The 27,500-nt window shown below is 43.6% G+C and overlaps 2 protein-coding genes across 6 annotated transcripts in view; one reads left to right on the top strand and one right to left on the bottom strand.

Annotated features, from left to right (window-relative positions):
* The window catches only part of slc5a12 (solute carrier family 5 member 12), a 24,162-nt gene extending 7,596 nt beyond the window's left edge, over nt 1–16,566 (top strand). For 2 of the 5 annotated variants that reach the window (XM_090214196.1, XM_036960937.2), the window contains 10 exons: nt 57–197; nt 609–738; nt 8,310–8,398; nt 8,678–8,790; nt 9,569–9,636; nt 9,728–9,814; nt 10,250–10,443; nt 11,606–11,709; nt 14,196–14,317; nt 16,266–16,566. In XM_090214196.1, coding sequence (XP_090070322.1) covers nt 57–197; nt 609–738; nt 8,310–8,398; nt 8,678–8,790; nt 9,569–9,636; nt 9,728–9,814; nt 10,250–10,443; nt 11,606–11,709; nt 14,196–14,317; nt 16,266–16,436 — 1,219 coding nt within the window. In that variant the 3' untranslated portion in view covers nt 16,437–16,566. Of the gene's footprint in view, nt 1–56; nt 198–608; nt 739–8,309; nt 8,399–8,677; nt 8,791–9,568; nt 9,637–9,727; nt 9,815–10,249; nt 10,444–11,605; nt 11,710–14,195; nt 14,342–16,265 lie in introns of all 5 variants that reach the window. The other 3 variants (XM_090214188.1, XM_090214182.1, XM_036960947.2) reach the window with 2 other exon arrangements.
* Nucleotides 16,567–25,943: 9,377 nt separating this feature from the next.
* LOC149985321 (uncharacterized) overlaps nt 25,944–27,500 on the bottom strand; it is a 1,840-nt gene continuing 283 nt past the window's right edge. Inside the window, exon 2 of the mRNA XM_090215626.1 lies at nt 25,944–27,330. Within this exon, the coding sequence (XP_090071752.1) occupies nt 26,047–27,330 (1,284 nt within the window). The 3' untranslated portion in view covers nt 25,944–26,046. The remainder of the gene's footprint in view (nt 27,331–27,500) is intronic.

Below are 27,500 nucleotides of genomic sequence, written 5' to 3' on the forward strand. Positions count from 1 at the left end.
CGGTACCCTACTTTGAGAACCCAGCGCACTTAATGAATACGACTCTATGCCCTCAGCTTTGACCCTGACCCACTGAGACGTCATACGTTCTGGACCATCTCTGTTGGGGGAACCTTCACCTGGCTGGGCATCTACGGGGTCAACCAGTCAACTATACAGAGATGCATCTCCTGCAAAACCGAGACACACGCCAAACTGTAAGCACATTCCTTCACTGAAGACATATACCGTTTTTACACTACTGAGCCGAGCCGTGCCGAGCCGTACTGGCCTGCTCTATGCATCCGCCGTAGTTGAAACCAGATCCGACACGTGTTTTTCGGAGTCCACTCTAACAAGGTGCTACTCTTATCTATGGTCCTTCGAGACGGATCTGGACGACAACTGCAACACAATATACTGAGTACTTTTATTATTATTAAGAGTGTCTTGTGTGGAACAGTCAGGATGCTTAATATCACTGCCTTTGTCTGCTATCCACGTGTCAAGGCTGAGTTACTGTAAAGCACTTTGTGATAGCGGTTGATGTGAAAAGAGCTCTATACATCTGGTTGTGATTTTTTTTTCTTTCTTTCCCAGTATCATTTGTTTGTCATTCACATCCTCAGAGCTCTGTACTTCAACCTGCTGGGCCTGCTGGTCATCCTGGTGTGCGCGGTGTTCTCCGGACTCATTATGTATGCTTTCTACGCCAACTGTGATCCATGGACCGCCCAGTCAGTCACAGCACCAGACCAGGTTACTACCACTATCTATAATGTCTCTGGTTGTCCCTTTATACAGTAGTACACCAGACCAGGTTACCTCTACTATCTATAATGTCTCTGGTTGTCCCTTTATACAGTAGTACACCAGACCAGGTTACCTCTACTATCTATAATGTCTCTGGTTGTCCCTTTATACAGTAGTACACCAGACCAGGTTACCTCTACTATCTATAATGTCTCTGGTTGTCCCTTTATACAGTAGTACACCAGACCAGGTTACCTCTACTATCTATAATGTCTCTGGTTGTCCCTTTATACAGTAGTACACCAGACCAGGTTACCTCTACTATCTATAATGTCTCTGGTTGTCCCTTTATACAGTAGTACACCAGACCAGGTTACCTCTACTATCTATAATGTCTCTGGTTGTCCCTTTATACAGTAGTACACCAGACCAGGTTACCTCTACTATCTATAATGTCTCTGGTTGTCCCTTTATACAGTAGTACACCAGACCAGGTTACCTCTACTATCTATAATGTCTCTGGTTGTCCCTTTATACAGTAGTACACCAGACCAGGTTACCTCTACTATCTATAATGTCTCTGGTTGTCCCTTTATACAGTAGTACACCAGACCAGGTTACCTCTACTATCTATAATGTCTCTGGTTGTCCCTTTATACAGTAGTACACCAGACCAGGTTACCTCTACTATCTATAATGTCTCTGGTTGTCCCTTTATACAGTAGTACACCAGACCAGGTTACCTCTACTATCTATAATGTCTCTGGTTATCCCTTTATACAGTAGTACACCAGACCAGGTTACCTCTACTATCTATAATGTCTCTGGTTATCCCTTTATACAGTAGTACACCAGACCAGGTTATTACTACTATCTATAATGTCTCTGGTTGTCCCTTTATACAGTAGTACACCAGACCAGGTTACCTCTACTATCTATAATGTCTCTGGTTGTCCCTTTATACAGTAGTACACCAGACCAGGTTACCTCTACTATCTATAATGTCTCTGGTTGTCCCTTTATACAGTAGTACACCAGACCAGGTTACCTCTACTATCTATAATGTCTCTGGTTGTCCCTTTATACAGTAGTACACCAGACCAGGTTACCTCTACTATCTATAATGTCTCTGGTTGTCCCTTTATACAGTAGTACACCAGACCAGGTTACCTCTACTATCTATAATGTCTCTGGTTGTCCCTTTATACAGTAGTACACCAGACCAGGTTACCTCTACTATCTATAATGTCTCTGGTTGTCCCTTTATACAGTAGTACACCAGACCAGGTTACCTCTACTATCTATAATGTCTCTGGTTGTCCCTTTATACAGTAGTACACCAGACCAGGTTACCTCTACTATCTATAATGTCTCTGGTTGTCCCTTTATACAGTAGTACACCAGACCAGGTTACCTCTACTATCTATAATGTCTCTGGTTGTCCCTTTATACAGTAGTACACCAGACCAGGTTACCTCTACTATCTATAATGTCTCTGGCTGTCCCTTTATACAGTAGTACACCAGACCAGGTTACCTCTACTATCTATAATGTCTCTGGTTGTCCCTTTATACAGTAGTACACCAGACCAGGTTACCTCTACTATCTATAATGTCTCTGGTTATCCCTTTATACAGTAGTACACCAGACCAGGTTACTACCACTATCTATAATGTCTCTGGTTGTCCCTTTATACAGTAGTACACCAGACCAGGTTACCTCTACTATCTATAATGTCTCTGGTTGTCCCTTTATACAGTAGTACACCAGACCAGGTTACCTCTACTATCTATAATGTCTCTGGTTGTCCCTTTATACAGTAGTACACCAGACCAGGTTACCTCTACTATCTATAATGTCTCTGGTTGTCCCTTTATACAGTAGTACACCAGACCAGGTTACCTCTACTATCTATAATGTCTCTGGTTGTCCCTTTATACAGTAGTACACCAGACCAGGTTACCTCTACTATCTATAATGTCTCTGGTTGTCCCTTTATACAGTAGTACACCAGACCAGGTTACCTCTACTATCTATAATGTCTCTGGTTGTCCCTTTATACAGTAGTACACCAGACCAGGTTACCTCTACTATCTATAATGTCTCTGGCTGTCCCTTTATACAGTAGTACACCAGACCAGGTTACCTCTACTATCTATAATGTCTCTGGTTGTCCCTTTATACAGTAGTACACCAGACCAGGTTACCTCTACTATCTATAATGTCTCTGGTTGTCCCTTTATACAGTAGTACACCAGACCAGGTTACCTCTACTATCTATAATGTCTCTGGTTGTCCCTTTATACAGTAGTACACCAGACCAGAGAAAGTGTGTAAACACAAAGCACCACTTTTCCCTAAAAGGTTGATATTTACTGTATCAAATATGAACTTGACAGGAAAGTGTGCGTATCTCAGACCGTAGCGTAGCACGACTCGTAGTGGTTGAAGAACTGTATTACGAGCAAACGTTATTTTGGGTTGTAAATGCAGGCGTTTTAATTAAAATAGTGGTAGGTTAATAAAAACATTCAAATGTAGACTAATGATAAAACAGAAGCATCGTCTAATTTAGTTATATGGGCCTAAATCATAAGCATATTTTCTGACATGACTGCTAGCTACACAACCAATATTAGGTTACCATTCATCCAATAGACAAGCACGCTTGGTTACCATTCATCCAATAGCCAAGCACGCTTGGTTACCATTCATCCAATAGACAAGCACGCTTGGTTACCATTCATCCAATAGACAAGCACGCTTGGTTACCATTCATCCAATAGCCAAGCACGCTTGGTTACCATTCATCCAATAGACAAGCACGCTTGGTTACCATTCATCCAATAGCCAAGCACGCTTGGTTACCATTCATCCGATAGACAAGCACGCTTGGTTACCATTCATCCAATAGACAAGCACGCTTGGTTACCATTCATCCAATAGCCAAGCACGCTTGGTTACCATTCATCCAATAGCCAAGCACGCTTAAAGGAAATAGACTGGTAGCCTAGACGTATGGCATGCTGCGGTATTGCTGTGACCGAGAAAGGAGAGTGATGTCTCATAGCCTTTTTAATGTCAGAGCCTATATACAAATGCAATATGGCTCTGATTTATGTATCAGTGAAAACATGCGTGTGATTTATCAATGAAAACATGTGTCTGATTTAAGAGCAAGAAACAGGCAGGAACAGGGGAAACAAACGCTGGAAGGTTTCATGAACAAAACGAACTGGCAACTGACAAACAGAGAACACAGGTAAAAATGCACAGGGGATTTTTTTATTTAATTAACCAGGCAAGTCAGTTAAGAGCAAATTCTTATTTACAATGACGGCCTACCAGGGAACAGCGGGTTAACTGCCTTGTTCAGGGGTAGAACAACATAGTTTTACCTTGTCAGCTCGGGGATTCAATCCAGCAACCTTTCAGTTACTGGCCCAACACTCTAACCACTAGGCTACCGTCCGCCCCAAAACAATAATGGGGAAGATGGGCGACACCTGGAGGGGGGTGGAGGCAAGCACAAAGTCAGTTGAAACACATCAGGGTAGGACACCTGGTTACTGTTACTATCCTTTCTACACCAATAAGTGTCTCTGGTTGTGTCCCATGTCACCCTATTCCCTATATAAAGTAGGGCACTACTTTTGACCAAAGCCTTATTGGCGCTGGTCTAAAGTAGTGCACTATATAGGGAATAGGGTTCTATAGGGCTATGGTCTAAAGTAGTGCACTATATAGGGAATAGGGTTCTATAGGGCTCTGGTCTAAAGTAGTGCACTATATAGGGAATAGGGTTCTATAGGGCCCTGGTCTAAAGTAGTGCACTATATATAGGGAATAGGGTGCCATTTGGGACACAAACTCTGTTATATTTCTAGCCCTAATTAACTTGTCTTCTCCAATTCTTACTCTGTCACAGCCACAAACCACATAGGTCACTACTGTCTAATTAGTGGGGCTGTTCTACATCAAATTATATTAATCACATACACACATTTAGCAGATGTTATTGCGGGTTTTTTTGCGAAATGCTTGTGTTTCTAGCTCCAACAGTGCAGTAATATCTAACCCTTAAATTCACATCTGGTCGTTAGTGTTTACAGAGTTCGGGTTAATTCCATTTCAATTCAGGAAGTGACTGAATTGAAATGGAATTGACTCCAACCCTGGTGTCTAGTGGCCGACATTGATACAGTCTCCAGTGTTTGTGTCCAGTGCTCTGCTACCCGGTACTCATTAACTTCCCCTTAAGTCTCTACTCATGCCATGACCTTTTCATGCTGTGTCTCTACAGCTCATGCCATATCCTTTTCACTCTGTCTCTCTACAGCTCATGCCATGACCTTTTCACGCTGTGTCTCTACAGCTCATGCCATGACCTTTTCACGCTGTGTCTCTACAGCTCATGCCATGACCTTTTCACGCTGTGTTTCTACAGCTCATGCCATGACCTTTTCACGCTGTGTCTCTACAGCTCATGCCATATCCTTTTCACTCTGTGTCTCTACAGCTCATGCCATGACCTTTTCACGCTGTGTTTCTACAGCTCATGCCATGACCTTTTCACGCTGTGTCTCTACAGCTCATGCCATGACCTTTTCACGCTGTGTCTCTACAGCTCATGCCATATCCTTTTCACTCTGTGTCTCTACAGCTCATGCCATATCCTTTTCACTCTGTGTCTCTACAGCTCATGCCATATCCTTTTCACTCTGTGTCTCTACAGCTCATGCCATATCCTTTTCACGCTGTGTCTCTACAGCTCATGCCATATCCTTTTCACTCTGTGTCTCTACAGCTCATGCCTTATCCTTTTCACTCTGTGTCTCTACAGCTCATGCCATATCCTTTTCACTCTGTGTCTCTACAGCTCATGCCATATCCTTTTCACTCTGTGTCTCTACAGTTCATGCCATATCCTTTTCACTCTGTGTCTCTACAGCTCATGCCATATCCTTTTCACTCTGTGTCTCTACAGCTCATGCCATATCCTTTTCACTCTGTGTCTCTACAGCTCATGCCATATCCTTTTCACTCTGTGTCTCTACAGCTCATGCCATATCCTTTTCACTCTGTGTCTCTACAGCTCATGCCATATCCTTTTCACTCTGTGTCTCTACAGCTCATGCCATATCCTTTTCACTCTGTGTCTCTACAGCTCATGCCATATCCTTTTCACTCTGTGTCTCTACAGCTCATGCCATATCCTTTTCACTCTGTGTCTCTACAGCTCATGCCATATCCTTTTCACTCTGTGTCTCTACAGCTCATGCCTTATCCTTTTCACTCTGTGTCTCTACAGCTCATGCCATATCCTTTTCACTCTGTGTCTCTACAGCTCATGCCATATCCTTTTCACTCTGTGTCTCTACAGCTCATGCCATATCCTTTTCACTCTGTGTCTCTACAGCTCATGCCTTATCCTTTTCACTCTGTGTCTCTACAGCTCATGCCATATCCTTTTCACTCTGTGTCTCTACAGCTCATGCCATGACCTTTTCACTCTGTGTCTCTACAGCTCATGCCATATCCTTTTCACTCTGTGTCTCTACAGCTCATGCCATATCCTTTTCACTCTGTGTCTCTACAGCTCATGCCATATCCTTTTCACTCTGTGTCTCTACAGCTCATGCCTTATCCTTTTCACTCTGTGTCTCTACAGCTCATGCCTTATCCTTTTCACTCTGTGTCTCTACAGCTCATGCCATATCCTTTTCACTCTGTGTCTCTACAGCTCATGCCATATCCTTTTCACTCTGTGTCTCTACAGCTCATGCCATATCCTTTTCACTCTGTGTCTCTACAGCTCATGCCATATCCTTTTCACTCTGTGTCTCTACAGCTCATGCCATATCCTTTTCACTCTGTGTCTCTACAGCTCATGCCATATCCTTTTCACTCTGTGTCTCTACAGCTCATGCCATATCCTTTTCACTCTGTGTCTCTACAGCTCATGCCATATCCTTTTCACTCTGTGTCTCTACAGCTCATGCCATATCCTTTTCACTCTGTGTCTCTACAGCTCATGCCATATCCTTTTCACTCTGTGTCTCTACAGCTCATGCCTTATCCTTTTCACTCTGTGTCTCTACAGCTCATGCCATATCCTTTTCACTCTGTGTCTCTACAGCTCATGCCATGACCTTTTCACTCTGTGTCTCTACAGCTCATGCCATATCCTTTTCACTCTGTGTCTCTACAGCTCATGCCATATCCTTTTCACTCTGTGTCTCTACAGCTCATGCCATATCCTTTTCACTCTGTGTCTCTACAGCTCATGCCATATCCTTTTCACTCTGTGTCTCTACAGCTCATGCCATATCCTTTTCACTCTGTGTCTCTACAGCTCATGCCATATCCTTTTCACTGTGTCTCTACAGCTCATGCCATATCCTTTTCACTCTGTGTCTCTACAGCTCATGCCTTATCCTTTTCACTCTGTGTCTCTACAGCTCATGCCATATCCTTTTCACTCTGTGTCTCTACAGCTCATGCCATATCCTTTTCACTCTGTGTCTCTACAGCTCATGCCATATCCTTTTCACTCTGTGTCTCTACAGCTCATGCCATATCCTTTTCACTCTGTGTCTCTACAGCTCATGCCTTATCCTTTTCACTCTGTGTCTCTACAGCTCATGCCATATCCTTTTCACGCTGTGTCTCTACAGCTCATGCCATATCCTTTTCACTCTGTGTCTCTACAGCTCATGCCTTATCCTTTTCACTCTGTGTCTCTACAGCTCATGCCATATCCTTTTCACTCTGTGTCTCTACAGCTCATGCCATATCCTTTTCACTCTGTGTCTCTACAGCTCATGCCTTATCCTTTTCACTCTGTGTCTCTACAGCTCATGCCATATCCTTTTCACTCTGTGTCTCTACAGCTCATGCCATATCCTTTTCACTCTGTGTCTCTACAGCTCATGCCATATCCTTTTCACTCTGTGTCTCTACAGCTCATGCCATATCCTTTTCACTCTGTGTCTCTACAGCTCATGCCATATCCTTTTCACTCTGTGTCTCTACAGCTCATGCCATATCCTTTTCACTCTGTGTCTCTACAGCTCATGCCATGACCTTTTCACGCTGTGTCTCTACAGCTCATGCCATATCCTTTTCACTCTGTGTCTCTACAGCTCATGCCATATCCTTTTCACTCTGTGTCTCTACAGCTCATGCCATATCCTTTTCACTCTGTGTCTCTACAGCTCATGCCTTATCCTTTTCACTCTGTGTCTCTACAGCTCATGCCATATCCTTTTCACTCTGTGTCTCTACAGCTCATGCCATATCCTTTTCACTCTGTGTCTCTACAGCTCATGCCTTATCCTTTTCACTCTGTGTCTCTACAGCTCATGCCATATCCTTTTCACTCTGTGTCTCTACAGCTCATGCCATATCCTTTTCACTCTGTGTCTCTACAGCTCATGCCTTATCCTTTTCACTCTGTGTCTCTACAGCTCATGCCATATCCTTTTCACTCTGTGTCTCTACAGCTCATGCCATATCCTTTTCACTCTGTGTCTCTACTCCTCATGCCTTATCCTTTTCACTCTGTGTCTCTACAGCTCATGCCTTATTTTGTCATGGAGATACTGGGGGATTATCCTGGTCTTCCAGGGCTGTTTGTTGCCTGTGCGTTCAGTGGAACACTCAGGTTAGAGGAATCACTGTGTGGATCATTTTAAATTGTTTTAGGGATAGTTTTCCCAAAGCCTTCGTAGCTAAAGTAGGATGTTATTTTGCTCCACAACGCAGCCACAAGAGAGTAATTGTAAAATCAGTGTTTCGAAAGGTCAATCGTCAATGTATTTACAAACTAAGGCTTTGGGAAAACCCAGCCCAGAATGACATCGTCTTGCCTTCATTGCACTCTAACTTAAGTACAGTATTCATTAGGAGATCTCCACTAATTCCCAGTCATTGCCTCTCTCAGTACTGTGGCAGCCAGCATCAATGCCCTAGCCACGGTGACCTATGAAGACTTTGTTAAGCAGTGTTGTACTAACCTCTCCAACAAAGCCAGCGGCTGGATCAGCAAAGGACTGTGTAAGAATAACTCCCTGTTATTATTATAATAGAATAACTCCCAGTTATTACTATACTAGAATAACTCTCAGTTATTACCATAATAGAATAACTCCCAGTTATTACCATATTAGAATAACTCCCAGTTATTACCATATTAGAATAACTCCCAGTTATTACTATAATAGAATAACTCCCAGTTATTACTATAATAGAATAACTCCCCGGTTATTACCACATTAGAATAACTCCCCGGTTATTACCATATTAGAATAACTCCCAGTTATTACCCTAATATAATAACTCCCCAGTTATTACCATAGTAGAATAACCCCCCAGTTATTAGCATAATATAATACTTGTTATTACTATAATAGAATAACTCTGTTATTACTATATTAGAATAACTCCCAGTTATTACCCTATTAGAATAACTCCCAGTTATTACTATATTAGAATAACTCCGTTATTACTATAAATAGAATCACTCCCATTTATTACTTTAATATAATAACTCCCCAGTTATTACCATAATAAAATAACCCTGTTATTACTATAATATAATAACTCCCCAGTCATTACCATAATAAAATAACTCTGTTATTACTATAATAGAATAACTCCCTCGTTATTACCCTATTAGAATAACTCCCCGGTTATTACCATAATATAATTTATCCCCAGTTATTACCCTATTAGAATAACTCCCCAGTTATTACTATAATATAGGTCATAAATTGGAGCCCAGCTTGTGAAGATTAATGCCAACGTACACACTCTACCATCTTTACCTCTGCAGGTATCGTGTTCGGCGTTGCCTGCACCACTATGGCGGTTGCTGCATCCTACATGGGAGGGGTTGTCCAGGTAAACACTGTCCCCGTTAGTGTTTGAAGGACTAGTACGTGCATGGAGCTGATGCCTATGTGATTAATACGTCTTGATGTGTGTTTCCCAGGCAGCTCTGAGTATCCATGGTATGTGTGGTGGTCCCATGCTGGGTCTCTTCTCTCTGGGAATCATCTTCCCCTGGACCAACTCTATGGTCAGAAAACACCTCTTCGTTGTCTCCACAGCGCTTCCAGACAGATTAAGTCTAGTTCCTATTTCACTATTAACAATAATGAATGATTAAGAAATTAGGCTTTAATCCAAGAATCTGATCCTTGAATTGTTTTTTTTACCAAAACTCACTTAAAAACACAAGCAATTCTACATACATCTATATAAATTCAGTTATCAAGTAACTCATTTATAAATTATCATCTTCCTTAATTCAGTTCGTGTGCTGTACTGGTTGTCTTCAGGCAGCAGCAGGTGATAGTGGGCGTCGTCCTTGTCGTTCTGGGCAGGTGTTAACATAAGTTATTATAAGCCTTACTACGGGACATTATAAAGTCTCATACATGCTTATAACAAACTGTGATAAAACCTGAAGGTTGTAAAAGTGTTACTGTGACTTGTTGACGTCTGCCTTCAGGGAGCAGCCGGCGGTCTGATAGTGGGCATCGCCATGTCGTTCTGGGCAGGTGTTGGAGCCTTCATCTACCCTGCTCTAGACATCAACACTAGACCTCTGTCTCTCAGTATAGAGGGATGTCTTCAAGCGAACTCATCGGACCCCACCACCGCTGTTCCACCTTCTCACCTGGACCCTACCACTCTACCATCAAGGTATAGTACTGTATAGTCTCTGTCACCTGGACCCTGCCACTCTACCATCAAGGTATAGTCTCTGTCACCAGGACCCTACCACTCTACCATCAAGGTATAGTCTCTGTCACCAGGACCCCACCACCGCTGTTCCACCTTCTCACCTGGACCCTACCACTCTACCATCAAGGTATAGTACTGTATAGTCTCTGTCACCTGGACCCTGCCACTCTACCATCAAGGTATAGTCTCTGTCACCTGGACCCTACCACTCTACCATCAAGGTATAGTACTGTATAGTCTGTCACCAGGACCCTACCACTCTACCATCAAGGTATAGTACTGTATAGTCTCTAACCTGGACCCTACCACTCTACCGTCAAGGTATAGTACTGTATAGTCTCTGTCACCTGGACCCTACCACTCTACCATCAAGGTATAGTACTGTATAGTCTATGTCACCAGGACCATGTTCAGTTCGGGAGAAAATGTAGCAAAAAGATTTAATGGAAAATGGAATCTGTGTTGTTATTGGACAAGTTCAGGTTGTGCGTGACCCTCTTCAAGATATTTAAAAATGATTCCTCCCCGCTGAACACAACCCACGTTTACTAAGCTATGATACACTAGATGTATTGTATTATGTACAGTACAGTATATATACACACACACCTCTCTTTAATACAGATGGAGGATCTTAATTTGAGCCAGTTTGCTACAGCAGGAAAATAATCCTTCAGCAACAGGACATTTGAATTATTATTTGGATTATAATTAATAGATATACATTGATACATTTTTCGTTAGGGCAAAATCAAGTTGGACATTTTAAAAAGTGGAAATTAGAAACTTCAGAAGCCTTTTAAAAACCTTGAATACACATTCTCAGAAACAAACGAGTAATGAAATTAAGATGACATTGGATTTCCCATACTTCACATCCAAGTGATTTGTAGTTAAGGTTGCAGAATTCCAAACATTTCCCCACATTTTTGATGCTTTCCAGAAATCCCTTTTGGAAAATCCCCCCAGAGAGAATAGAATAAACAAGAAATGTGTTATTCTTCAAATAGGATTTCTGGAAAACCTGGGAATTTTGGGATAGTTAGCAATGTTTTGCAACCTTTATTTTGTAGGCGATCTTGTGGACAACAGGATATTGTAACTCCTCTGTCTTCCACAGGTCGTCCCTGGCTGATCACTGGTACTCCATGTCCTATCTGTACTATAGCGCTGTTGGGTTTTCAGCCACCGTTACTGCTGGCCTGCTCATCTCCTTCATCACAGGTACTGTGTGTCTGCAGCGTTGACATATACAGTGGGGCAAAAAACTATTTAGTCAGCCACCAATTGTGCAAGTTCTCCCACTTAAAAAGATGAGAGAGGCCTGTAATTTTCATCATAGGTACACTTCAACTAAGACAGACAAAATGAGAAAAAAAATCCAGAAAATCACATTGTAGGATTTTTAATGAATTTATTTGCAAATTATGGTGGAAAATAAGTATTTGGTCAATAACAAAAGTTTATCTCAATACTTTGTCATTGCCAACAAAGGGTATATAACAGAGGTCAAATAAGTTTTCTGTAAGTCTTCACAAGGTTTTCACACACTGTTGCTGGTATTTTGGCCCATTCCTCAATGCAGATCTCCTCTAGAGCAGTGATGTTTTGGGGCTGTTGCTGGGCAACACAGACTTTCAACTCCCTCCAAAGAATTTCTATGGGGTTGAGATCTGGAGACTGGCTAGGCCACTCCAGGACCTTGAAATGCTTCTTACGAAGCCACTCCTTCGTTGCCCGGGCGGTGTGTTTGGGATCATTGTCATGCTGAAAGACCCAGCCACGTTTCATCTTCAATGCCCTTGCTGATGGAAGGAGGTTTTCACTCAATATCTCACGATACATGGCCCCATTCATTCTTTCCTTTACACGGATCAGTCGTCCTGGTCCCTTTGCAGAAAAACAGCCCCAAAACATGATGCTTCCACCCCATGCTTCACAGTAGGTATGGTGTTCTTTGGATGCAACTCAGCATTCTTTGTCCTCCAAACACGACGAGTTGAGTTTTTACCAAAAAGTTATATTTTGGTTTCATCTGACCATATGACATTCTCCCAATTTTCTTCTGGATCATCCAAATGCTCTCTAGCAAACTTCAGACGGGCATGGACATGTACTGGCTTAAGCAGGCCGACACGTCTGGCACTGCAGGATTTGAGTCCCTGGCGGCGTAGTGTGTTACTGATGGTAGGCTTTGTTACTTTGGGCCCAGCTCTCTGCAGGTCATTCACTAGGTCCCCCCTTGTGGTTCTGGGATTTTTGCTCACCGTTCTTGTGATCATTTTGACCCCACGGGGTGAGATCTTGCGTGGAGCCCCAGATCGAGGGAGATTATCAGTGGTCTTGTATGTCTTCCATTTCCTAATAATTGCTCCCACGGTTGATTTCTTCAAACCAAGCTGCTTAACTATTGCAGATTCAGTCTTTCCAACCTGGTGCAGGTCTACAATTTTGTTTCTGGTGTCCTTTGACAGCTCTTTGGTCTTGGCCATAGTGTAGTTTGGAGTGTTGCTGTTTGAGGTTGTGGATAGGTGTCTTTTATACTGATAACAAGTTCAAACAGGTGCCATTAATACAGGTAATGAGTGGAGGACAGAGGAGCCTCTTAAAGAAGTTACAGGTCTGTGAGAGCCAGACATCTTGCTTGTTTGTAGGTGACCAAATACTTATTTTCCACCATAATTTGCAAATAAACTCATAAAAAATCCTACAATGTGATTTTCTGGATTTTTTCCCCTCATTTTGTCTGGCATAGTTGAAGTGTAGCTATGATTAAATTTACAGGCCTCTCTCATCTTTTTAAGTGGGAGAACTTGCACAATTGGTGGCTGACTAAAAGCTTTTTTTGCCCCACTGTAATTAGAACCATAGAATGGGGATTCATCAGCACAAACATTAGATGACAGAATCAAATATAACTTTTTTAAACGGGTAGATCCTGGATGCTGATTGGACGAGCAGCTTTCAAAAGGTTATATTGCTGCCGTGCTTCTTGCGTCTCCTGAAAATGATGTCATTGGAATATAAGGATCTGTTGTGAAGAATAGATCGTCAGCCCATTCCAGAGCTATAGAGTCACTCTGCTATTATGCGTTTCTGTGGTCCTGCTGCAAAGAGACATTAAATCAGCAGGAAGCAGTCACAGAGAACAGGAATCAATGGCTTCTGTCTGAAAGACACGGTGGTCTAAACCTCTTAAGTTATGTTGCTGTGGTTCCAGTACTCTTCTGTCATCACATGACCTGTCTGTTTCTGCAAAGGTTCAACACACACTGTCTGTCTGTCTGTCTGTCTGTCTGTCTTTAACTACATCTGCTATAGAATATGTCCCTAATGCGCGTGTGGTACAATACACTCACACAAACGCCATTTAGAAAACCATTGATTATATATGTACAACTGCACTGAGAAAGACTGATTTAATGATCTCATTCATTACTGATTGACCAGAGATGGAAAGTCTATTTGGCAGACATGGTATATGGTGTGCCATGTATTTACTGCAGTGGGTCTAACGTGTTGTCAGTATACCACATACCTACCAGCCATCCCATCTAGCACACGAGTGTTCCTGTAGCATCTCTTAATAGAAGGTTCTCATTTCGATAACTTGAATTCTAAATTTTCCCACAACATTCCGAGAACCAAATTGAATTAGTTTGTGTCATTCTCTGAACTTGAAAGTGGAATCTATCTCCGACCTCTGACAGGACACACCAGGAGTCAAGATGTGAAACCGTGGCTCCTACGACCGGTGTGTAACCTCTTCTGCTTTTGGTCAAAGAAGTACAAGAAGATGTGTTGGTGTGGCGTCCATCACGAATTAAAACAGGTGAAAGAGACAAAAGACCGACATGTAAGCATGGTAATAAAAGTTAGCATATCAGAATACAGTATAACATAGCATAAACCAGCATGGCCATACAAGGACCTTGTCAGCCAAACAACGTTAGGACATATGATCCTAGAAAAAAAAGTGGTAATATAAATCAAATCAAATTTTATTTGTTACATGAGCCCGAATATAACCGGTGTAGCCCAAATACAACCTTACCGTGAAATGCTTACTTATAAGCCCTTAACCAACAGTTTTTTAGAAAGAGAAGCGTTAAGAAAATATTTACTAAATAAACGTAAAATAATAAAAAAATAAATAAACACAATAAAATAAAAATAACGAGGCTATATACACGGAGTACCGGTATCGGGTCAGTGTGCGGGGGTACAGGTTAGTCACGGTAATATGTATCAATGTAACAGTCCGGTGGCCATTTGATGAGCTGTTCAGCAGTCTTATGTCTTGGGGGTAGAAGCTGTTAAGGAGCCTTGGTCTCGGTGCTCCAGGTACCGCTTGCCGTGCGGTGGCAGAGAGAACAGTTTATAACTATGGTGGCTGGAGTCTTTGGTATAGAGGTTCTGGATGGCAGGAAGCTTGGCCCTAGTGATGTACTGGGCCGTACGCACTACCCTCTGTAGCGCCTTGCGGTCTGATGTTGAGCAGTTGCCGTACCAGGCAACTTGGAACATGATTGTGGACACCAAGGATCTTGAAGCTCTCGACCTGCTCCACTACATCCCCGTTGATGAGAATGGGGGAGGCATGCATGCTCGGTCCTCTTTTTCCTGTAGTCCACAATCATCTCCTTTGTCTTGATCACGTTGAGGGAGAGGTTGTTGTCCTGGCACCACACGGTCAGGTCTCTGACCTCCTCCCTATAGACCGTCTCATCGTCTTCAGTGATCAGGCCCAACCATCGTTGTGTCGTCTGCAAACTTAATGGATGGTGTAGGAGTTGTGCCTGGCCACCAGACGTGGGTGTACGGGGAGTACAGGAAGCACCCATGAGGTGCCCCGTGTTGAGGATCAGCGTGGAAGATGTGTTGTTGCCTACCTTTACCACCTGGGGGCGGCCTGTCAGGAAGTCCAGGATCCAGTTGCAGAGGGAGGTGTTTAGTCCCAGAGTCCTTAGCTTAATTAGGAGCTTTGAGAGCCCTATGGTGTTGAAGGCTGAGCTGTAGTCAATGAACAGCATTCTCACATAGGTGTTCCTTTTGTCCAGGTGGGAAAGGGCAGTGTTGAGTGCAATCATCTGTGGATCTGTTGGGGCGGTATGCAAATTGTAGTGGGTATTGGGTTTCTAGGATGATGGTGTTGATGTGAGCCATGACCAGCCTTTCAAAGCATTTCATGGCTACAGACATGAGTGCTACGGGTCGGTAGTAATTTATGCAGATAACCTTGGCTTTCTTGGTCACAGGGACTATAGTGGTCTGCTTGAAACATGTAACATTGAAACATTAACTTGGCTCAGCGTGCTCTAGCGACTCCCTGTGGCGGCCTGGAACCCTGCAGGCTGACTTCGGTTGTCAATTGAACGGTGTTTCCTCCGACACATTGGTGAGGCTGCCTTCCGGGTTAAGCTGGCGGGTGTTAAGAAGCGCGGTTTGGCGTATGACTCGACCTTCGCCTCCCGAGCTTGTTGGGGAGTTGCAGCGATGACACAAGATCAAAATTTGGGAGAAAAAAATGTTGATAAATAAATAAAAATAAGTCGAGCATCAGAGCTGGTGTAGTAGGATTCAATCTTAGTCCTGTATTGACGCTTTGCCTGTTTGATGGTTCGTCGGAGGGCACAGCGGGATAGCGTAGCGCATAGCTGTAACTACAGTAGTACTACACCGGTATTTGAGAAACTCAATGCTAAGTCTTACCAATAAAGTGCATGTGTTCAGCCTGGGTCTAGTGTGACATCTCAATACCTATTTCTCTTGTATACTAGGACATGGAGTGCCAAGACACAGACACGGTTAAAGACGAAGGTCCCTTTGTCAAGGAAGATATCGGCAGGAAGGGGATGAAGAGGAAAGTACAACCTGCCAAAAACTGTTATAACCTGCAAGAGAAAGCACATGACAACGCTGGCTTTACCGAAGACACAAAGCCTTTTTAAAAAGCCATAGAACTAGAATGACTACTTACTGTAATTCTATGTGTGTGTTAAAAGCATTATAATGTTTAGTCTCTGAAAGGTAATAAAAATGCTTAGATTGGTGACTACATGATAAAAGCAGTAACACCCACTCTCTGACACCAACTCACTGACACCCACACACTGACACCAACTCTCTGCTCCACTTTAAACACACATTCTATGTGTTCACTATATACACTATATGTACACTATATAGGGAATAGGGTTCTATAGGGCTCTGGTCTAAAGTAGTGCAGTATATAGGGAATAGGGTTCTATTGGGCTTTGGTCTATAGTAGTGCACTATATAGGGAATAGGGCTCTAGTCTAAAGTAGTGCACTATATAGGGAATAGGGTGCCGTTTGGGACAGTTATTTACAATACTGTAAAACCTGGCGGAAGCAATCAAGAGTGCAGGTGTTTTTCCTTTGTACACCTGGAACACAAAACGAGGCGTGAATATAAATCTACTTCCTGGAACACAAAACGAGGCGTGAATATAAATCTACTTCCTGGAACACAAAACGAGGCGTGAATATAAATCTACTTCCTGGAACACAAAACGAGGCGTGAATATAAATCTACTTCCTGGAACACAAAACGAGGCGTGAATATAAATCTACTTCCTGGAACACAAAACGAGGCGTGAATATAAATCTAACACACTCAAACAAAAAGAACATTCCCGAACAGCTGATACAAAAGATAAATCCATGATTTATTACAGAAAAAGTCTGATTATATTCCATCATATTATTTTTAAGTCTTCATATTTAGGCATGTTTTTCCACGTATACAGGGATGAAGTGATAACAGTGTTCAGTGTTGCTGCACCTCATGTTAGAACAATTGATGACATGGAAAAGATAGTAAATCCAAGGTCTACTGGGCCTCCTCCTCAGGGGCGGTTTCAGGGACACACATTAAGACTAATCCTGAACTTTTTAATGGTGACTCCATTGATCTTTGCTTTTTTGGTCCAGAACTAAGCTTCACCTGTGTCCGGGAAACCGTCCCCAAAAAAATCAAATCAAATCAAATTGAATTTGTCACATACGCATGGTTAGCAGATGTTATTGGTCACGTACACATGGTTAGCAGATGTTAATGCGAGTGTAGTGAAATGCTTGTGCTTCTAGTTCCGACAATGCAATAATATCCAACGAGTAATCTAACCTAAAAATCCCACAACTACTACCTTATGCACACAAGTGTAAAGGAATGAATAAGAATATCTACATAAAGACATATGAATGAGTGACGGTACAGAACGGCATAGGCAAGATGCAGTGGATGGTATAGAGTACAGTATATACATATGAGATGAGTAATGTAGGGTATGTAAACAAGGTGCAGTAGATGGTATAGAGTACAGTACATACATATGAGATGAGTAATGTAGGGTATGTAAACAAGATACAGTAGATGGTATAGAGTACAGTATATACATATGAGATGAGTAATGTAGGGTATGTAAACATAAAAAAATAGCAAGAGATTCAACTAAAACCGTTCTAATTTCCATTACCCACCTCGTTCATTTGATATTTTTTCATTCATCCTTTTTAACCTCTTGAGTCCCAAAACAATATAAACAAAACAATATTTCCAGCCAGATTACAGTCTTAAACTTCAAACAAGGAAGATTTTGCTGCGTCCGTCCTAGAAACACGACTTGAGCTTTTTGTTTTTTAATACGTTGTCATTAAAGCCTTTCTTCAAAACGTCTTGGGAAGAAAGATTATCAATCGGTACTTTAATCAACAATCTATTATCTCGACTGATTAACAATCATGACGAAATAAGATAACTATTTTCTTTTGACAGAATAGAGACACATTGCTTTCCAAGACTTGTTGATTTAACACAGGTAAACTCTGGCTAAAAGCAGTCATGCATAGATTTCCAATGACCAATCACATCGAAGGGGAAGATGTTTTCTGACCAATCACATCGAAGGGGAAGATATTTTCTGACCAATCACATCGAAGGGGAAGATATTTTCTGACCAATCACATCGAAGGGGAAGATATTTTCTGACCAATCACATCGAAGGGGAAGATGTTTTCTGACCAACCACATCAAAGGGAAGAACATTCAGAGGACACGGTTTACATTCATAGAAATATGATTACTAGAACAGGAAAAGCCCATCACAACACGGAGGATTGAAAGGGAAAGTCCGTTCTATTGATTCTATTTCTATGGTTACATTGCCTTGATTGCAGGTACAGAGACGTGAACGTCATGCTGATCGATTGCATTCAGAATCGCTACAAAAATATTACACACAATCATAAATAATACATTTGAAAAGTATATACATAGGAAAAAGTAAAACAGTTTTATAGAAAGTGTATATAGCAAAGTAAAAATAGAAAATTATAACAGTTAAACATTAAATAATATACAATAAAAGTAACAACAAGTAGAGTTGCAAAAGTCCAGCAACTTTCCCAAAATTCCCAGACATTTTCAGAAAAATCCTGCTTAAAAACAAGTGAAGTAAATGATTTGTCCCAATCAAGCCCGTCTGTAATCCCCTTAAAACCAGTCTGTAATCCCCTTAAAACCAGTCTGTAATCCCCTTAAAGCCACAGTCTGTAATCCCCTTGAAGCCAGTCTGTAATCCCATTGAAGCCAGTCTGTAATCCCCTTAAAGCCAGTCTGTAATCCCCTTGAAGCCAGTCTGTAATCCCCTTAAAGCCAGTCTGTAATGCCCTTAAAGCCACAGTCTGTAATGCCCTTAAAGCCACAGTCTGTAATCCCCTTAAAGCCAATCTGTAATCCCTTTAAAGCCACAGTCTGTAATTCCCTTTAAAGATACAGTCTGTAATCCCTTTAAAGCCACAGTCTGTAATCCCCTTAAAGCCACAGTCTGTAATCCCCTTAAAACCACAGTCGGTAATCCCCTTAAAGCCACAGTCGGTAATTCCCTTAAAGCCACAGTCTGTAATCCCTTTAAAGCCAGTCTGTAATCCCTTTAAAGCCAGTCTGTAATCCCTTTAAAGCCAGTCTGTAATTCCCTTAAAGCCACAGTCTGTAATTCCCTTAAAGCCAGTCTGTAATCCCTTTAAAGCCAGTCTGCAATCCCCTTAAAGCCACAGTCTGTAATTCCCTTAAAGCCAGTCTGTAATCCCTTTAAAGCCACAGTCTGTAATTCCCTTAACACCCGTCTGTAATCCCCTTAAAGCCACAGTCTGTAATCCCCTTAAAGCCACAGTCTGTAATCCCCTGAAAGCCACAGTCTGTAATCCCCTTAAAGCCAAAGTCTGTAATCCCCTTAAAGTCAGTCTGTAATCCCCTTAAAGCCAGTCTGTAATCCCCTTAAAGCCAGTCTGTAATCCCCTTAAAGCCACAGTCTGTAATCCCCTTAAAGCCAAAGTCTGTAATCCCCTTAAAGCCAAAGTCTGTAATCCCCTTAAAACCAGTCTGTAATCCCCTTAAAACCACAGTCTGTAATCCCCTTAAAGCCAGTCTGTAATCCCCTTAAAGCCACAGTCTGTAATTCCCTTAAAGCCACAGTCTGTAATCCCCTTAAAGCCACAGTCTGTAATCCCCTTAAAGCCAGTCTGTAGTCCCCTTAAAGCCAGTCTGTAATCCCCTTAAAGCCACAGTCTGTAATCCCCTTAAAGCCAAAGTCTGTAATCCCCTTAAAGCCAAAGTCTGTAATCCCCTTAAAACCAGTCTGTAATCCCCTTAAAACCACAGTCTGTAATCCCCTTAAAGCCAGTCTGTAATCCCCTTAAAGCCACAGTCTGTAATTCCCTTAAAGCCACAGTCTGTAATCCCCTGAAAGCCACAGTCTGTAATCCCCTTAAAGCCACAGTCTGTAATCCCCTTAAAGCCAAAGTCTGTAATCCCCTTAAAGTCAGTCTGTAATCCCCTTAAAGCCAGTCTGTAATCCCCTTAAAGCCAGTCTGTAATCCCCTTAAAGCCACAGTCTGTAATCCCCTTAAAGCCAAAGTCTGTAATCCCCTTAAATCCAAAGTCTGTAATCCCCTTAAAACCAGTCTGTAATCCCCTTAAAACCACAGTCTGTAATCCCCTTAAAGCCAGTCTGTAATCCCCTTAAAGCCACAGTCTGTAATTCCCTTAAAGCCACAGTCTGTAATCCCCTTAAAGCCACAGTCTGTAATGCCCTTAAAGCCAGTCTGTAATCCCCTTAAAGCCACAGTCTGTAATCCCCTTAAAGCCAAAGTCTGTAATCCCCTTAAAGCCAAAGTCTGTAATCCCCTTAAAACCAGTCTGTAATCCCCTTAAAACCACAGTCTGTAATCCCCTTAAAGCCACAGTCTGTAATTCCCTTAAAGCCACAGTCTGTAATCCCCTTAAAGCCACAGTCTGTAATGCCCTTAAAGCCAGTCTGTAATCCCCTTAAAGTCAGTCTGTAATCCCCTTAAAGCCACAGTCTGTAATCCCCTTAAAACCACAGTCTGTAATCCCCTTAAAGCCAGTCTGTAATCCCCTTAAAACCAGTCTGTAATCCCCTTAAAGCCACAGTCTGTAAACCCCTTAAAACCAGTCTGTAATCCCCTTAAAACCAGTCTGTAATCCCCTTAAAACAAGTCTGTAATCCCCTTAAAACCAGTCTGTAATCCCCTTAAAACCAGTCTGTAATCCCCTTAAAACCAGTCTGTAATCCCCTTAAAACCAGTCTGTAATCCCCTTAAAGCCACAGTCTGTGGCCTTCAGGGCCGTACCTGTGATTGGTCTCTGGGCCTTCAGGGCCGTACGTGTGATTGGTCTCTGGGCCTTCAGGGCCGTACGTGTGATTGGTCTCTGGGCCTTCAGGGCCGTACGTGTGATTGGTCTCTGGGCCTTCAGGGCCGTACGTGTGATTGGTCCCTGGGCCTTCAGGGCCGTACGTGTGGTTTGTCTCTGGGCCTTCAGGACTGTAAGTGTGGTTGGTCTCTGGGCCTTCAGGGCCGTACGTGTGGTGTGTCTCTGGGCCTTCAGGACTGTAAGTGTGGTTGGTCTCTGGGCCTTCAGGGCCGTACGTGTGGTGTGTCTCTGGGCCTTCAGGACTGTAAGTGTGGTTGGTCTCTGGGCCTTCAGGGCCGTACGTGTGATTGGTCTCTGGGCCTTCAGGGCCGTACGTGTGATTGGTCTCTGGGCCTTCAGGACTGTAAGTGTGGTTGGTATCATGTACAGTACAGTTCACTACAGGACTCACATTTTGCTGTTGCTGTTTTAGTTCTCTACTTTGCTGCACTATAATCAGAGGCAAATAAATACCAGAGTTTGACAGTGTATATAGTGTTTATCTTCATATCACATTCCTCCAAACAGAATCCTTGGGGGACAGACATTTCAGAGTTTGTTGTTGTAAAAGCCACAATGGAGAAAAAAAACAACAGAGTATATTTTCTTGCATGTACAGTAAAGCATTTGAGGCACAAAGAGGGACGTGTGATGTTTGTGTCACATTTTGTGGTTGGTTAAAACTGTAGTATAGTAACCACATACACCATATTAACATCCCAGCCCAGGACAATCAAACTCAACAGTCTATATAATAATGTCTAACATTTACACACAGAATAGAAACGTACAGTAAATAAAGACATGGATGTTGTCTGTCCAGAAATACCAAACTAAATGAACCATGTGTTTTATATGATTTAAATAAAGACAATTAAACTTCTATCAGATGTGTTTTTTTCCCCCAGCTAAATGAACCAAAAATACTTGAACGAATCAGCATGCTTTGAGGGCAATATGAATTAGAGTGATTTAGCATAAACAACATTATTATTGTCCATTGTTATTTTTGATAGTCACATACATATGTCACCAGAAGCACTTAGCAACAAGAAACATCACTATTAAGATCATAGAGCAGTAGGACACACAGCTAGTTACTAGCCTATCCAAGTCCACAAGGAGACCCACACAGCTAGTTACTAGCCTATCCAAGTCCACAAGGAGACCAACACAGCTAGTTACTAGCCTATCCAAGTCCACAAGGAGACCCACACAGCTAGTTACTAGCCTATCCAAGTCCACAAGGAGACCAACACAGCTAGTTACTAGCCTATCCAAGTCCACAAGGAGACCAACACAACTAGTTACTAGCCTATCCAAGTCCACAAGGAGACCAACACAGCTAGTTACTAGCCTATCCAAGTCCACAAGGAGACCAACACAGCTAGTTACTAGCCTATCCAAGTCCACAAGGAGACCAACACAGCTAGTTACTAGCCTATCCAAGTCCACAAGGAGACCATCACAGCTAGTTACTAGCCTATCCAAGTCCACAAGGAGACCAACACAGCTAGTTACTAGCCTATCCAAGTCCACAAGGAGACCAACACAGCTAGTTACTAGCCTATCCAAGTCCACAAGGAGACCAACACAGCTAGTTACTAGCCTATCCAAGTCCACAAGGAGACCAACACAGCTAGTTACTAGCCTATCCAAGTCCACAAGGAGACCAACACAGCTAGTTACTAGCCTATCCAAGTCCACAAGGACACCAACACAGCTAGTTACTAGCCTATCCAAGTCCACAAGGAGACCAACACAGCTAGTTACTAGCCTATCCAAGTCCACAAAGAGACCAACACAGCTAGTTACTAGCCTATCCAAGTCCATGGGAGACCAACACAGCTAGTTACTAGCCTATCCAAGTCCACAAGGAGACCAACATAGCTAGTTACTAGCCTATCCAAGTCCACAAGGAGACCAACACAGCTAGTTACTAGCCTATCCAAGTCCACAAGGAGACCAACACAGCTAGTTACTAGCCTATCCAAGTCCACAAGGAGACCAACACAGCTAGTTACTAGCCTATCCAAGTCCACAAGGAGACCAACACAGCTAGTTACTAGCCTATCCAAGTCCACAAAGAGACCAACACAGCTAGTTACTAGCCTATCCAAGTCCATGGGAGACCAACACAGCTAGTTACTAGCCTATCCAAGTCCACAAGGAGACCAACACAGCTAGTTACTAGCCTATCCAAGTCCACAAGGAGACCAACACAGCTAGTTACTAGCCTATCCAAGTCCACAATGAGACAAACACAGCTAGTTACTAGCCTATCCAAGTCCACAAGGAGAGCAACACAGCTAGTTACTAGCCTATCCAAGTCCACAAGGAGACCAACACAGCTAGTTACTATCCTATCCAAGTCCACAAGGAGACCAACACAGCTAGTTACTAGCCTATCCAAGTCCACAAGGAGACCAACACAGCTAGTTACTAGCCTATCCAAGTCCACAAGGAGACCAACACAGCTAGTTACTAGCCTATCCAAGTCCACAATGAGACAAACACAGCTAGTTACTAGCCTATCCAAGTCCACAAGGAGACCAACACAGCTAGTTACTAGCCTATCCAAGTCCACAAGGAGACCAACACAGCTAGTTACTAGCCTATCCAAGTCCACAAGGAGACCAACACAGCTAGTTACTAGCCTATCCAAGTCCACAAGGAGACCAACACAGCTAGTTACTAGCCTATCCAAGTCCACAAGGAGACCAACACAGCTAGTTACTAGCCTATCCAAGTCCACAAGGAGACCAACACAGCTAGTTACTAGCCTATCCAAGTCCACAAGGAGACCAACACAGCTAGTTACTAGCCTATCCAAGTCCACAAGGAGACCAACACAGCTAGTTACTAGCCTATCCAAGTCCACAAGGAGACCAACACAGCTAGTTACTAGCCTATCCAAGTCCACAAGGACACCAACACAGCTAGTTACTAGCCTATCCAAGTCCACAAGGAGACCAACACAGCTAGTTACTAGCCTATCCAAGTCCACAAAGAGACCAACACAGCTAGTTACTAGCCTATCCAAGTCCATGGGAGACCAACACAGCTAGTTACTAGCCTATCCAAGTCCACAAGGAGACCAACACAGCTAGTTACTAGCCTATCCAAGTCCACAAGGAGACCAACACAGCTAGTTACTAGCCTATCCAAGTCCACAAGGAGACCAACACAGCTAGTTACTAGCCTATCCAAGTCCACAAGGAGACCAACACAGCTAGTTACTAGCCTATCCAAGTCCACAAGGAGACCAACACAGCTAGTTACTAGCCTATCCAAGTCCACAAGGAGACCAACACAGCTAGTTACTAGCCTATCCAAGTCCACAAGGAGACCAACACAGCTAGTTACTAGCCTATCCAAGTCCACAAGGAGACCAACACAGCTAGTTACTAGCCTATCCAAGTCCACAAGGAGACCAACACAGCTAGTTACTAGCCTATCCAAGTCCACAAAGAGACCAACACAGCTAGTTACTAGCCTATCCAAGTCCATGGGAGACCAACACAGCTAGTTACTAGCCTATCCAAGTCCACAAGGAGACCAACACAGCTAGTTACTAGCCTATCCAAGTCCACAAGGAGACCAACACAGCTAGTTACTAGCCTATCCAAGTCCACAATGAGACAAACACAGCTAGTTACTAGCCTATCCAAGTCCACAAGGAGAGCAACACAGCTAGTTACTAGCCTATCCAAGTCCACAAGGAGACCAACACAGCTAGTTACTATCCTATCCAAGTCCACAAGGAGACCAACACAGCTAGTTACTAGCCTATCCAAGTCCACAAGGAGACCAACACAGCTAGTTACTAGCCTATCCAAGTCCACAAGGAGACCAACACAGCTAGTTACTAGCCTATCCAAGTCCACAATGAGACAAACACAGCTAGTTACTAGCCTATCCAAGTCCACAAGGAGACCAACACAGCTAGTTACTAGCCTATCCAAGTCCACAAGGAGACCAACACAGCTAGTTACTAGCCTATCCAAGTCCACAAGGAGACCAACACAGCTAGTTACTAGCCTATCCAAGTCCACAAGGAGACCAACACAGCTAGTTACTAGCCTATCCAAGTCCACAAGGAGACCAACACAGCTAGTTACTAGCCTATCCAAGTCCACAAGGAGACCAACACAGCTAGTTACTAGCCTATCCAAGTCCACAAGGAGACCAACACAGCTAGTTACTAGCCTATCCAAGTCCATGGGAGACCAACACAGCTAGTTACTAGCCTATCCAAGTCCACAATGAGACAAACACAGCTAGTTACTAGCCTATCCAAGTCCACAAGGAGACCAACACAGCTAGTTACTAGCCTATCCAAGTCCACAAGGAGACCAACACAGCTAGTTACTAGCCTATCCAAGTCCACAAGGAGACCAACACAGCTAGTTACTAGCCTATCCAAGTCCACAAGGAGACCAACACAGCTAGTTACTAGCCTATCCAAGTCCATGGGAGACCAACACAGCCATGTTGTGATCTGCACCAGACCGGACCAGAACGGAGTGTGGTAGGTCATAGCAGGCTGCTAGTCTAGTTGCAACATAGAAATAGAGTGACATAGAAAGGGACAGACAGCAATACCCCTCATACCACAGCACTTTGACTGGTACACTCAACATGGCTACCAGTCAATACCCCTCAGATCAGAGCACTTTGACTGGTACACTCAACATGGCTACCAGTCAGTACCCCTCAGACTACAGCACTTTGACTGGTACACTCAACATGGCTACCAGTCAATATCCCTCAGATCACAGCACTTTGACTGGTACACTCAACATGGCTACCAGTCAATACCCCTCATACCACAGCACTTTGATTGGTACACTCAACATGGCTACCAGTCAAAACCACAGAGGACCAGTGAACTGATCTGCAGACCTTGTTCTGCATAGTCAACATTACAGTAGTATTACGGTAGTTATGGGGCCAGGGACACAGGGACAGAGAAGGGTGGGGACAGAGAGAGATAGAGGATGGGGATAGAGGATGGGGATAGAGGCAGAGGATATAAGATGGGGACAGAGGATATTTGATGGGGACAGAGGACAGGGACAGAGGACGGGGACAGAGGATGGGGACAGAGGATAGAGGATGGGGACAGAGGATAGAGGATGGGGACAGAGGATAGAGGATGGGGACAGAGGATAGAGGACGGGGACAGAGGATAGAGGATGGGGACAGAGGACAGGGACAGAGGATAGAGGATGGGGACAGAGATAGAGGATGGGGACAGAGGATAGAGGATGGGGACAGAGGACAGGGACAGAGGATAGAGGATGGGGACAGAGGACAGGGACAGAGGATATTTGATGGGGACAGGGATAGAGGATGGGGACAGAGGACAGGGACAGAGGATGGGGACAGAGGATATTTGATGGGGACAGAGATAGAGGATGGGGACAGAGGACAGATGATGAGGACAGAGGATGGGGACAGAGGATATTTGATGGGGACAGAGGATATTTGATGGGGACAGGGATATTTGATGGGGACAGGGATAGAGGATGGGGACAGGGATAGAGGACGGGGACAGAGGATGGGGACAGAGGATAGAGGATGGGGACAGAGGACGGGGACAGAGGATATTTGATGGGGACAGGGATAGAGGATGGGGATAGAGGATGGGGACAGAGGACAGGGACAGAGGATGGGGACAGAGGATATTTGATGGGGACAGAGATAGAGGATGGGGACAGAGGACAGAGGATGGGGACAGAGGATGGGGACAGAGGATATTTGATGGGGACAGGGATATTTGATGGGGACAGGGATAGAGGATGGGGACAGGGATAGAGGATGGGGACAGGGATAGAGGATGGGGATAGAGGATGGGGACAGAGGATATAAGATGGGGACAGAGGATAGAGGATGGGGACAGAGTATAGAGGATGGGGACAGAGGATGAGGACAGAGGATGGGGACAGAGGATGGGGACAGAGGATGGGGACAGGGACAGAGGATGGGGATAGAGGACGGGGACAGAGGATGGGGACAGAGGATGGGGATAGGGGACGGGGACAGAGGACGGGGACAGAGGATGGGGACAGAGGACGGGGACAGAGAAGGATGGTAGAAGGGCCTCTGGTAACCGAAGAGGGCTTCTTTGGTGTGCAGAAGGGAGAATGGGACTGCTTATGTTGTGTGTGCGTGTATGTTGTGTGTGCGTGTATGTTTGTGTGTATGTTGGTGTGTGTATTTTGGTGTGTGTGTATGTTGGTGTGCGTGTGTTGGTGTGTGTGTGTGCATGTATG

The sequence above is a fragment of the Oncorhynchus mykiss genome, chromosome 2 (genome assembly GCF_057628025.1).
Source record: "Oncorhynchus mykiss isolate SJ-2025 chromosome 2, ASM5762802v1, whole genome shotgun sequence".
Lineage (NCBI taxonomy): Eukaryota > Metazoa > Chordata > Actinopteri > Salmoniformes > Salmonidae > Oncorhynchus > Oncorhynchus mykiss.